This window comes from Cyprinus carpio, chromosome B22, assembly GCF_018340385.1.
Source record: "Cyprinus carpio isolate SPL01 chromosome B22, ASM1834038v1, whole genome shotgun sequence".
NCBI lineage: Eukaryota > Metazoa > Chordata > Actinopteri > Cypriniformes > Cyprinidae > Cyprinus > Cyprinus carpio.
This window is the reverse complement of record NC_056618.1, coordinates 24,467,705-24,480,474: the sequence shown is the minus strand read 5'-3', so window position 1 is coordinate 24,480,474 and position 12,770 is coordinate 24,467,705. Positions and strand designations below refer to the sequence as shown.

Below are 12,770 nucleotides of genomic sequence, written 5' to 3'. Positions count from 1 at the left end.
TAAGAAACAAAAATTTTGTTCATGCAAAGGAAGTCCCTGGTAACCATAACAGCTTTGTTACCAAAATACCTTTTTTTTTATGTTCCACCAAAAAAAAAAACAACAACAACAACAAGTAAATGATGACATATTTGGGTGAATTACCTTTTAAAGTACACCCCACTTTATGAATGGGCCTTTGAATAATTGGTTCACTCGATTCGTTCAAAACGTGGATTCATTCAAAAACTAAACATTGCTGTGTTGCTCGGAGATACGCAACAGTTCTGCTGTGACTTTAGGTAACATTTTTGTTGACAAAAACAGACAATATTGTGTTTAAAATATAAAACAATATTAACTTCTTATTTACTGAACTGGTGTATGAAATCACATTTGCAGTCATTATTCGGACATATAAACAGCACTCATGTGATATTGCTTTCACTGCTAGTGGGATATTGCTTATAATATGATATAAATATGAGACAAAAACTCATACAAGAGCATTTTTGCCCCAATATCTTGAACTTTAGGGCATAACTGCATTTATGGAGTTGTTGCCCAGCATCATATTTGTCAACTGTATGAAATGTAAGATAACGTACAGAGAGTTATGGGGGTGGAGCCAATGCATTAATTGCATTAATATATTTTAATCGGGTTATTTTTCATAACTAAATAATTAAGTTAACGTGTTAAACTGACAGCTCTAGTAAATACAGTATAGATTTTTATATACTTTAAAAATTATAAATGCATATAAATGCATATATATATATATATATATATATATATATATATATATATAGTATAGAATATAGGAATATAATAGAGATTTCACATTACAGTTATTAACTGTGTGTATATGTGTGTGTGTGTGTGTGTGCGCGCGCGCGTGTGTGTGTGTATATATATATAAAAAAAAAAATATAGCCCGTTAATGCAGGCAATTATTTTTTTCAATTTAATGCGTTAAAAAAAAACACAATTAACGCAGGGGCGGAGCTAGGGTTGGTCACCCCTCTCACAACTGCTGTTTCTGTCACTTTTTCTCTTGACAAGAAGTGAATTTATTTAGTTGCAGAACATCTTTATGACTGCATCAAATGGGAGAGGTTTCAGACGCGTGCTCCAACTTCACTTCAACGGCAGGCGCGAGTCAAACAATTGCGGAAACGGTAATGGGCTTGCTGTTTGTGCTCTTCCATTTACACACAAATGCACCAGCGCACATGTTTCATTTCATATAAATGCGTGAAATAAACTATGTGCATGCAATGTCGTGGTCAGTTAAGTCATGAGGATACCAAAAAGGCGATTAAAGCTGCCATAAAGCGGTGCATGCATGTAATATATTTCATATGAGTCACATTTAAGAACATGTCTCTGAAATGGTTTTCAAAACTGTTCTGAGCCTCCCCCATCTAACACACTCGATTCAAGTTCATTAGTAGAGATTTTAAGGCCTGAAAAGGTAAAGAGAGTTGAGAGAAAATATGATGCGTGTCAGATCTGCGTCACAAGAAATAGCAGCCAAAACAACCTAATAACCAGCTGCTGTAATGTCTGTTCGTCAAAGAGAAAAAAGAAAAACGAGGAAATCAATAACTTTTTAAGCTTTAAGGATTCAACTATATTTAATTTAGAATTAAGTGTTTGATAACTTCAAACACTGATAGCTTCAATTACTGAACATTTCTGCTGAAGGGCACAAGTAAATATGACATTTATTAGAATGGGTTTATGTGAAGATGGGTTTAAGTTCACTTAAATTAGAAGTTATTTTCTTAAAGTCTAATAAATGTTAAAATTGATAGCTCTCAATTATACTGTAATATTGAATGAATTATATATGAATGCAGTGATTAAATGTCATTGAACATTAAAAAGACCACTGAAATTGGTAAACATTTTTTTTAAGCTACAAGAAGCAGCAGCATACTCGGCTGCTCTTTGTGCAAGATTATCTGTTTCTATTATCTTATTCACAGTTAATGCACAGAGACAGATGTGTATAGTTAGAGTTACAGTACATCCGATATATGGCTTAGTTAGTGCCTTTATGGTCCACGTTCACACAGAAACCTCAAGAATCGGGAAACCACCAAGGATGCCCCCTGCGTTGCAGCTTCTCGTAAAGATGCAGCCCGCACTTTGATTCCAGGGCCTCGTTTTCCTCCTCGTTTTCCTCTGTAGAACAGCTGCACTTTTTATTCCCACAGTTTTACTCTTTCTCCTGAATCCATTTCGCTGGGTCCTGGACCTATGGGAATTCCTCCAGGTGCTTGGCGGCTTAAAATTTAATGAGAGTTTTACTTCACAGATCAACCACCATTCTCTCTCTCTCCCTTTTCCTCCCTCTCTCTATCACTTTCTCTTACAAACGCATAGCCTATATCTTGCTGGACCAACAAGCCCTCGGCCCTGATATTCGCCGGATGTCTCTGAGCTGAAGCAAACAAACAGTCAAGAAAGAATTGGACAAATACCATCAACACATTTGGAGAATTCTGAAAGCTCCAAACTTAGGACTAAAGGAACATTGAATTTCTTCTTTTATTGGCTTTGCCCAAGAACTTTCATAACACACAGTAAATATTTTGTTCTCCTTCGTAATAGCTCAAGGTGGTGTGCAGAACGTCTGGGTTTTCAATAAATACTCTGAGCGCTGCAGATAATCGCATTTGAGGTTAAGATTAAAATGCCAGCCTGTGCCGACAGTCTGCATACAACTTAATAACTACGAGTTCAAGAAGTTAAAGGTATAGTTCAACCCAAAAATGAATGTTCTTTAATCATTTACTCCTACTTTGTTCTAGGGAACACAAAAACTCTTAATACAATAAAAGTGAATGGTATGGAAGTCCATTTTTGCCACCAATAAAAACATTTTAAAAAGTAATTGCTACTTTTTATCTAATAATTCAGACTTTGTTTCACGCAGTTCTGAGGGGAAAAAAATGTCAGAATTGCATAATGTAACTTCAGGATTCAGAATTTTTTTTTTTTTTTTTGACAACAATTCTGACTTTTTCAGAATCCAGATTCGCAATTCTGAGTTTATATCTTGCAGTTCTGAGTTTTATTCTCTGTGGTAGAAACAGGTTTCTACGGAGACCTGCTCATGGCATGCAGGAAAAAAATAGTAGGCTAAATCGTGTGCATGATTTACTATTTCGCTCCCTCGATTTATAAATTGTGCTCACTCCCAGATAATCGAAAATGGGCAAAAAGGCGGGAGTTGGTTGCTGAAGCCACGCCCACCTAGCTCGACGGCAGTGTCAGCAGCGGCAATCCACCTGTCACTCAAGTGGCCACGCCCTTAGTTATGCAGGACTTTAAGGCTTAATATAATTTAAACGGATGAGTTATAAAAAAATACAAAATTCACCCCCCTCACAGTTGTCATGAAGGGAAAAATTAGCTATATAGACCAAAATCATTTTGTAAAAAATTGTTTTTGTGAAATTTACTAGCAATTTCTTGTTTCAGTGTAAATTCTACACCTTTTTAAGTGAAGTCTTCTTTAGACATACAGTAAGTTTGTGTGAGGAATAGACTGAAATTTACATGGTTTTTAACAGAAAATTGTTGTAACCATTCCCTTTCACTGTATGGAAAAGAGCAGCTTGGACACTGTGCAAAACATCATCATTTGTCTTCCACTGAAGAAAGTAAGTCATACAGGTTTGGAATGACATGTGGGTGAGAAATGATAACAAAATTCTAATTTTTGACCGAACTATCACTTCAATCAGTGGAAAAAAAGATGCTTCAGGTCCACCATCAAACTTTTAACATATCTCAGCAGTCTTTTCTAAACACAAAATGTTTTTATTCCAGTCCACAGATGTCTCTAACTCCTTTGAGGTTTTACCCAGAAATCATTTAACTACTTTGGTGATAAAAACCTGAAGGGATACAAGATAAGGCCTTTTTTTAGAGATTGCAACCTTGTGCTGTCTTACACTCGGGCATTTTGTGGTACAATTCTTGACCTGCAAAAGTCCCATTTTGTTTAGTTGTGCAAGACAACTAATGAGCAGTGACTGAATGCATTGATAGTGTCCCTGGTAATGATATCCTAACTAAGCAGTTGAGGAAACAATACAATAAAACAGTTCTGAAAAGGCTAAGGGCATGCAGGTTCAAACAAAGTGAAATCGAAAATCAAATCTTCATCCCCAATTGTAAGTCGCTTTGGATAAAAGCATCTGCAAAATGACTAAATGTAAATGTAAATTTCTCTTCCCCAGTGACTGTCTTTCGTTGCTTTTCTGGCAACCCCTTCAAACGCCTACGTGAGTGCCGTATGCCTAGAGCCAGAGTTGTCGAGCTTGGATGTGCAAACTGATTGCTTTGTACTTGGCCCTTGCTAAGCATTCCGACAACAATACAGAGAACAACAGTTACCACCCATTTTTTCAGCAGCTTTGTTTCCAGATTTCCAGTGTTTTTTTTTTTTTCTTATTCACTACAGGCTTTTTGAAAAGTTCTTTGATAAAAAAAAAGATTTTTAATCAGCCACTTATTTAAACTAGAACATTTGATTTAAAGCAAAAAGTATTTGAAAATTATGTATCAGTACAGTATACAGTAGAACGTTATGCAGCTATGTGTGAGTATATATATATATATATATATATATATACATACATACATACACACACAGTATATAAACGTGTATGTATGCATTTAACAATTATTATGTACTATATATATATATATATATATATATATATATATATTTGACAATTAATCTAAATGACAAAAGCACAATAAACTTACTAGAACTTTAAATAAAATTCAAATTAAAACTAAAGATATAAAAAAAGTAAAAAAAAAAAAAGAAAAAAAGTACATAAGTCACTGCACAAAGCACATTATGTTCTGACCAAATTATGGACAATTATATGTTTAATTGCTTTTTTAGGTTACCATTGAACATTGTTTTTTCCCCTCCCTAGATATAGACCTGCAACCCATTTTTGGGACACAACCCACCATTTGAGGACCTTACCACAAATACATTTGTGGCCACACCTGATATTCTCCCATATTGTGGGTGCTTATTGACATTTTCACGTCAATTTCAACTAGCCTCTTATCTTGGCTGATGTACAACCTTTCTCAACCATCAGATCACAGTCATATTTTGTCCTTTTTGCCAAAATCGATTTCGTAGTTTTTTGTTGTTGTTGTTGTTGTTGTTGTTGTTGTTGTTGTTTTTTATTTTTGGACGGTATAGTGCTGGACCAGGGATGTTGTATGCTGAAAAAGGTCAAGTGTAGCATCGAATCATTGAGAGATTCATAATGAATGTGAGCACGGCTCTCGCATTTCATTACAACGGTACGGGAGAGAAAGAGTGAGCCAGACTTAGAAACCCACACATCCAAGGTCAGACCATGATCATTGGTGGCCTTGTCAATCTCAAACCCACGTTCTTCATCTAATCCATTTGATATTTCGGGTGCAATATCATAACCTATCAAGAAGTGAAATCTGAAATAGATTTTGTTATGTAACAGTCAAAATGCCAAGGCTCATGTCAATCTACTGATGCCTCTAATAGTTTTGTAGATGTATTTGTTTGTTTGCCTGCAGGTTTGATGTTGAGAGTTTGTTAGACAGTAATTCAGAATCATGATGTTGTTGTTGTACTAAGTTTTTTTAGGGGAAAAATCTTAATTTCTATTTTAATTGTTAAATGCATCCAGCCACCTTCTGTTTGGTGCAAAGCTGATGTGAAAAAGTCATAGTAGATTCACATATGCAATTCACATAAGAACTTAAGGTTTTGATCATTCTTAAAGGGACAGTGCACCCCAAAATAAATATTCAGTCATCATTTTATTCACTCCCAATGTATTCCAATACTGAGTGACATACTTTCTTTCTTGCGGCTCCATTCGCCATCTGTTCGCAGCACCTAGCAACAATTCAAAACAATGTAAAGATGTGGCGTGATGCGACGTGACGCTGTGCTTCTCGTCCGGTGTGCAACCGGCTTTATACATTTATATAGTTATCGTTAACATTCCAGGCTTTAAATGATGACAGAATTGACTTTTTTTTCAGTGAACTATTTCTTTAAATTTATTCAATAATATTTCTTAACATGTTAACATGCTCTAAAATGTAATTGAATTATATAGAATCACTGTAATGGTGTGGTCACATTTACCACAATTTTTCTTTCTTTTTTTTATTTTTCCCCTGAAATATCACTAAGGTGACCATATCTTAAATCATGTACATGTTGAGTTGTGTTTCCTGTGGTGGTTGACGGTCTCGCTTGCAAAGCGGGAGGTTAAACGCAGCCTGCCCTCTCTCCTCAGACTGGCTCCGATTCTCTCCTCCCTCAGGGCGCGTCGTCCAGCCTGGTGGTCAAGTTTGCCGACACGGACAAGGAGCGCACCGTCCGCCGCATGCAGCAGATGGTGGGCCAGTTTGGCATCTTCAACCCTGCTATCGCCCTGCCCTTCAGCACCTACAGCACCTACGCGCACGCCGTGAGTACCCTTCCTCCTCTCTGGGGCACTTGGGCGACTCTTGGCCCGACACGTTTTGATGATCTCATTGCCGCCCACATACCCTCCCCATCCCTGCATGCCCACACATCCTCGCTCACGTTCCCAGAGTGACTCAGAATATTCCATAGGAAAATCTTCATCTGGTTATTTATAGCTCGCATCGGTTGCTTCGGAACGGTGGAGGTTGAAAGGCAGTCGAGAGGTTGAGTCAGTACCTAATATTCATTCATGAGGGACATCTTGGTTCATTTTTTTGGATTTTTGGTAAGAGATAATTTAGTTTCTGTTTAGTTTTTTAGTTTGTTGATTAGTATGGAGTAGATAGATATACATATATTCATGTATTCCGGCATAGGCAAATTTTTCTCGTAAATGGCAGGATTAATTGTTGGAGTCGATCCGGCCCCCGGGGGCTTATCATTCACACTCATTTTCATATCACAGACATGCGTGGGTCAGCGGAAGATGTGCGTACGGACAATCTCACAGTAACTGCCGGGCCAGTACGCGGGAAAAATATGCCCTCATTGGCATTCATGAGATGCGGAGCGTCCGCAGGAAATGCAAATGGTCCGAGAGCGGCGTGCGGGAAGGCAGGCAGGGTGGTTGCTGTGGATCCCACAGGTTGGCAGTGACTTTTATCTCTCGTGTCAGAGATGGTGCAGTGTGCCACATGGTGGCAATGACACTGTCTCTATAATTCTCTGTTCCAGCCAAAGCCACAACCCACATGTGCTGAAACCAACTGCTTTATGATATCGCATGCAGCTTGTGGCAAAGTTTGCGGCTTTTTATTAGGTATCTTTTTTGCTTGCTGTTTTTGATTAAACTAATCAAGGGTATTGCTATTTTAAACCAGATACACAGAAGCATATTTAAAGGGGCACTCATTATTTATTTATTTTTTATCTCATTTATGAGTTTTACATGTGAAAAAATAAATAATTGAACTTTTTTTTTTTATTGTTATCGGTGCATCACATGTGATGATGATTCCAGTCATATTAGTAGCCTAATGTGTCACCTCAGGAGTGCTGCCATATTAATCCAACCCTAAATTTGATTATTATTGAACACTATTGATTGTGGAATAAATTAATCATGCCTGTGAGTAGCAGTATATTATTGTGTACTATTAGAGTATTTATTACTATTTAGAATTAGCTTTGATTTTAATAATTTAATCAGGACAGATTTAATTTTAATTAATTGTTTTAGTGATTTTGACATTTTTATTAGTTTATTTTTATTTCTAGCTTTAATTTTCAGCAATTGTAGTACTTCAACATAAACTTATTTTTAGTCACTTTTTTTTTTTTTTTTTACATTTTCATCTTAATATTTAGATTTTATTCCCCCTTTAATAAAATTCAATTACAGAAAATATTTAATAGTAAAATTTGTAATACTTTCAGTTAAAACACTGAAAAATAAATTTTTACAGTTGCAACTTTTGATTTTTATGTAATGCTTCTACACCACTAGGTGTCACTTTAAGTTAGGGATGACATCATCTACATCAGGGGTTCCCAAACTTTTGAGCCCACGACCCCCAAAATAACAGTGGCAGTACCTCGGGACCCCACTTTCCTCTGAGGTGGTTAAAGTAGGTTATACAAATGTTTTGCACAACGGCGCACATGCACTTAATAGCATATGACAACACAAAGGAACACAACAGTCTAACAACAACAATATTATTTTCTCAAGTGCTTTACGCGAGAGCGATTCAAGACAAACACGGACAAATGCGTTTCGTTTGTTCGTTCATAACCACTCATACCCCACTCCACTGCCAAAAAAATCATATTTTACCCATAATATATAATTTATGGGTAAAATATGATTTTTAAAATTCTTTTTATTTGATTTCTGGAAATCATCTTGCAACCCCTCCTCATGGTTTCGCGACCCCTACTTTGGGAACCCCCGGTCTACATAACCAGAAAAATAAAAGTACTGATTGGGGTTTTTAAAGATTCTCTGAGTACCTTTCCCCCAATACACAATTTTCTGCTAGGTTATATAAATTTACTCAACAAATGACTAATGCTGAGTGCTAAATGCTAGCATGTAATTTAACAAATGATAACCTACCTCAAATTACGCAGCTTGTTCAGTAGAAGTTGGATTTGACTTTTCAAAGCAATTGCTTTATCATTTTCATCTGGCAGCTAAATATACGGTGCATTTATGAAAGCAACTGTATCATGCAATTTTTTCTTCTGAAACTATTTAAGTGCAAACCCCTCCTCCCAGCTGATTATAAAGGTATTATTGGTCATGTCAATCAAAGTGCACATTGCCAGTACTGAAATAAATGCTAAACCGCAACCCTAACACACAACCGTTATGTTAGTATAACATTGGCAGATACTGTAGTTAGCATTACTGTTTGTCATGACTGGATCCATCTATGATATTTAAACTCTAAATTAAATCAAGTCTTTTCACCTGTGGGGCGGGATTTGTGCTCAGCTGGTTTGCAAAAAAAGACAAAAATATCATAGACAACTTGGGCTAACCATCCAGCAAACACCCAGAACAGCATAGCTACCACTTAGCAATGAACTAGCATAGCAAGTTAGCTCCACTAGCATTTTCTACGCTCTTCTGTTCACTTATTTCCTCACCTGAGCAGAACCTGAAACGGTCTCAAACAGGCATTCATTGCACCTTCATAAACAGGCAACAAACTGCATAAGCTAACATTTAGCTTCAGATATGGCAATGGTACGTTTAGAAATGTGGAGGACGAGCAAATTAAGAGGCTCTTTCCACAAACACAGCTGTGCAGAGGATTACTGGGTTGAGCTGACAGCCAGTAAATTGGATTTTAGTCAGAGCAGAGGAGGGGGGCATCTGAGCGCAAATTGGAGGGGTAATAGTGCTGACAACATCGTGCCAAAAGACATATGCATTTTTTTAAAAAGGTACATCTGACTCCTAAATCTGACAAACAGCTTATCATTCAGTAGTACATGAAGATGTTGGAAATATCAGATGCGGCCCCGTCCTCATCTCTGGAGTGGAATGGAGGGGTGTGACATAAACACGCGATGAAAGCGAGAAACATTAATTTTCTTTCAGACGCTCTTGTCAATACAAGCCGAACATCTTTTATCTGTGTTTTTCTCCCGCTGCCTCATGTTTGATCTTTTTCCTTTTTCTGAGATGAGCCATCTTTTCGACTTTTTTTTTCTCTCTCTCTCTCTCTCTCTTTTTTTTGGAAGATGAATAAAAGCGCGGATGTTGATGGAAAGCCAGAAAGATCTCTTTTACTTGATGCCAATCACCAGAGACGGTGCATTAGATTAATATGACGCACAAATTGCTTGAAAGCTCTTCAGAATGTTCTGAAGCCAACATTAATGAGGGGAATGTTTGTCTGGGTATTTTTGGGAGGAGGGCGCTGAGGAGGGGGCACATGTTCTGCTATTGACCTACATTGCCCCCTGTTGTTGAGAAATATACCAGTGTTGGCTATTCGAAGGGTTTTTATGCATCTTTTTTTATAGTTTTTATGAATTGTTTGAAAGCAGTGCTTCTTATGGAGGATCTAGAAATAGGCAACATGATTGATGTATTATAGAGAAGTATACAATCTCACCCTTCGCTCTTCAGTAGAATGTTGTATGTTTTACTCAAAATGTCTTTCTAGTCATAAATGGATACTTTACAGAAATATGACTACTATATATACTGTACGTATAAACCACCCTCTTTAAGCAAATATATGGCAAAGAAATATGTGAGTGCAAATGCTTATAGCTATGCAAGTTTGATTTTGGTTGCATTGTGAAACATAATTTTTAGGGTAATGCAAATGCATGTTACATTCTCAGCATTGCCACAGGGGGGGCTAGAGTGCACGTTGCTGTCTTCATACTTTTTTTCTTATTTAGGTCAAGTATTTTCATAGTAGAGCAACAGATTGTAGTAGGAATGTGCATTTACATAACTGAGGCCCATGCGATAGAAATGTATAGCCAACGTCACGAAACATAAAATATAAATATGAAGCTGAAACGAATACGATGCAATACGATTTCTATTCGATTTAACACAATGCAATTCAATGCAATATAATGCAATGGGAAAAAAATTATGCTATGGTTCAGACAGACAGCAAATATAAACATAAATTAACTTAAGTGCCTTCTGACGTACTGTTGTGATATGTCATATTTATGTAGCAGCAATGGCGATGAGAGAACATGCATGAGAAACTATTGGTCACTTTCTAAATAATAAAAGTATAGCACATCTGCTAATAATTATATATAAATAAATAGGTTTTTACCGATGCAAATATGTTAGAAACGATGCATCACGATACAAATGTCAACTTGTATCCGATGCACACTTTAAATCGATGCATCGCATCGTTAACTTTTATGGCAATGCACTGATGAAAATCGGTGAATCTTACTATCCCTAGTTTGAAGTAAATCCTGAGTGAGGTCATTTTTAATTAGTTAAACAGTTGACATGATTATAGTTAGCTCCTGGATAAAAGTAAATCTGGTTTTATAGGAGGTAACTCTGCCACTTCCTTGTTTACTGAGATTTATTGCCTCCATACTGCAATGTTTGTGTTTTTTTCCCAGTAGAAATATATCATCTTAAAAAAGGTACCAACATTACAAATAAGATTTTTGCTTCTTAAATTTAGACAAAAAACAAGACAAAATACTACTTAAGGAAGAATGTTAATTAGTCCCAAGCATTAATATCTGGGCTTACATACTTATGGCATATGTTTAGGACCTAAAACAAGTTCTGGTAGAACCAAAACTATGTTTGCACCATAACCATATTTAGTCTTGAAGATGTGCTTTAGCAAACAGCAGAAAAATGAGCGAGGCCATTTCAGGCAATCTTACAGGGCCAGGGACCTTAATAACGGGGTCCTCGCATTCAGCTCACTCCATTTCTCGTCTCTCTATAAATATCTCTCCAGTCATCCTGCCATTCTCCCTGCGCTGCAGCAGGGCCAGACCGACTGTAAGGGGTCATGTGTGGTGCAGGCAGAGGTGGGCAGAGACACAGAGCAGCTCTGGGTAGATAATTGCCAAGTGATAAAGAGGTGATTGCCTGGTGGCACCGAGGGAGACTTATGCCATAGGCAAGCCATAAAAAAACCCACATGCCTGACACTAAATGAATGCCGTCGTCCAGGCAACTTCTTCCCATGGCCGCTTCTGTTTTTTTTTTCCCATTTTGAAGGAAGAAAAGGTTAAGACCTCGGTGATGAAGACTTCACTGAAGGCAATTTGGTCCCTTTTGCCTGTGCTTGAATGCTTCCTGTCTATTCAAGATGCTGGGTAAAGTTTTGGTTTAGAAATGTTCAGGGATAGTTCACCCAGTTTAATTGTTGTAATTATTTGTAATTTTGTAATTATTTATAATTATTATTTCACTCTCACATCATTCCAAACCTGTATGCTGAGTAAAAAAAAAAAAAGTAAATTAAAACAAAATCTTGGTCACCATTCACTTTTATTTGTTTTGAAAAGAGCGGCTTGGACATTCCTCTAAATTTCTCCTTTTATATTCTATACAAGCGATTTGGGTTTGGAATCACACTTGTGAGTAAATATTATTTACTGTATTTTAAACATTATTTACTTACACATTTGTGGTTTCAAATCCAAATTTTTGGCTGAACTATGTCTTTGAATAAGAATAACAGAGATACACAAGAGTTTTTTTTTTTTTTTTTTTTTAATAGTCTCGTTTTCCGCCGACAGCCAAAGGACCTTGTTTTTCTATTCTTTTTTTCCTTCCTTCTCTCCCCTCCACCTCCTCCAAGAACAAATTGATGTTGCTCACTTCTCCCCAACATAATTACATGCTTGGGCCTCCAATTTTCTGTTTTAATTCCTAAAGAGCAGAACTGAATGCCACATCGTTATCTGAGGCAATCTGGTGGCAGCCATGAAAGGCGACATTATCCGAGCCGTTCATGGGAGGGAAATTACAATATGGAAGTCTTCAACTCACCGCACTGTGCTCTGCCCAAAGCCTGTCCCTCTGGCTTTTAAAGGGCATTAGCAAACTGTCACCCGGCGAGAGCCAGCCAGCTTAACTCTGACGCTCCATTCAGCACGAAGGAAGAGAGATGGGCACAAAAGCGTCTGATTACTGTGGCATGGCTATTACATGTCGGAGAGAGACTAGACTGTCTCGTCCCACCCTTGCCTGAAGGTTGACAAATGCATTAAACCAGTGGTCCGTGACCCATTTTTA

The 12,770-nt window shown here is 37.2% G+C and overlaps 1 protein-coding gene across 13 annotated transcripts in view; it reads left to right on the top strand.

Annotated features, from left to right (window-relative positions):
- The window catches only part of celf5a (cugbp, Elav-like family member 5a), a 200,544-nt gene that overhangs the window by 172,186 nt on the left and 15,588 nt on the right, over positions 1–12,770 (top strand). For 7 of the 13 annotated variants that reach the window (XM_042749242.1, XM_042749239.1, XM_042749238.1 and 4 more), the window contains exon 6: positions 6,351–6,497. In XM_042749242.1, the coding sequence (XP_042605176.1) occupies positions 6,351–6,497 (147 nt within the window). Of the gene's footprint in view, positions 1–6,323; positions 6,498–12,770 lie in introns of all 13 variants that reach the window. The other 6 variants (XM_042749234.1, XM_042749237.1, XM_042749236.1 and 3 more) reach the window with 1 other exon arrangement.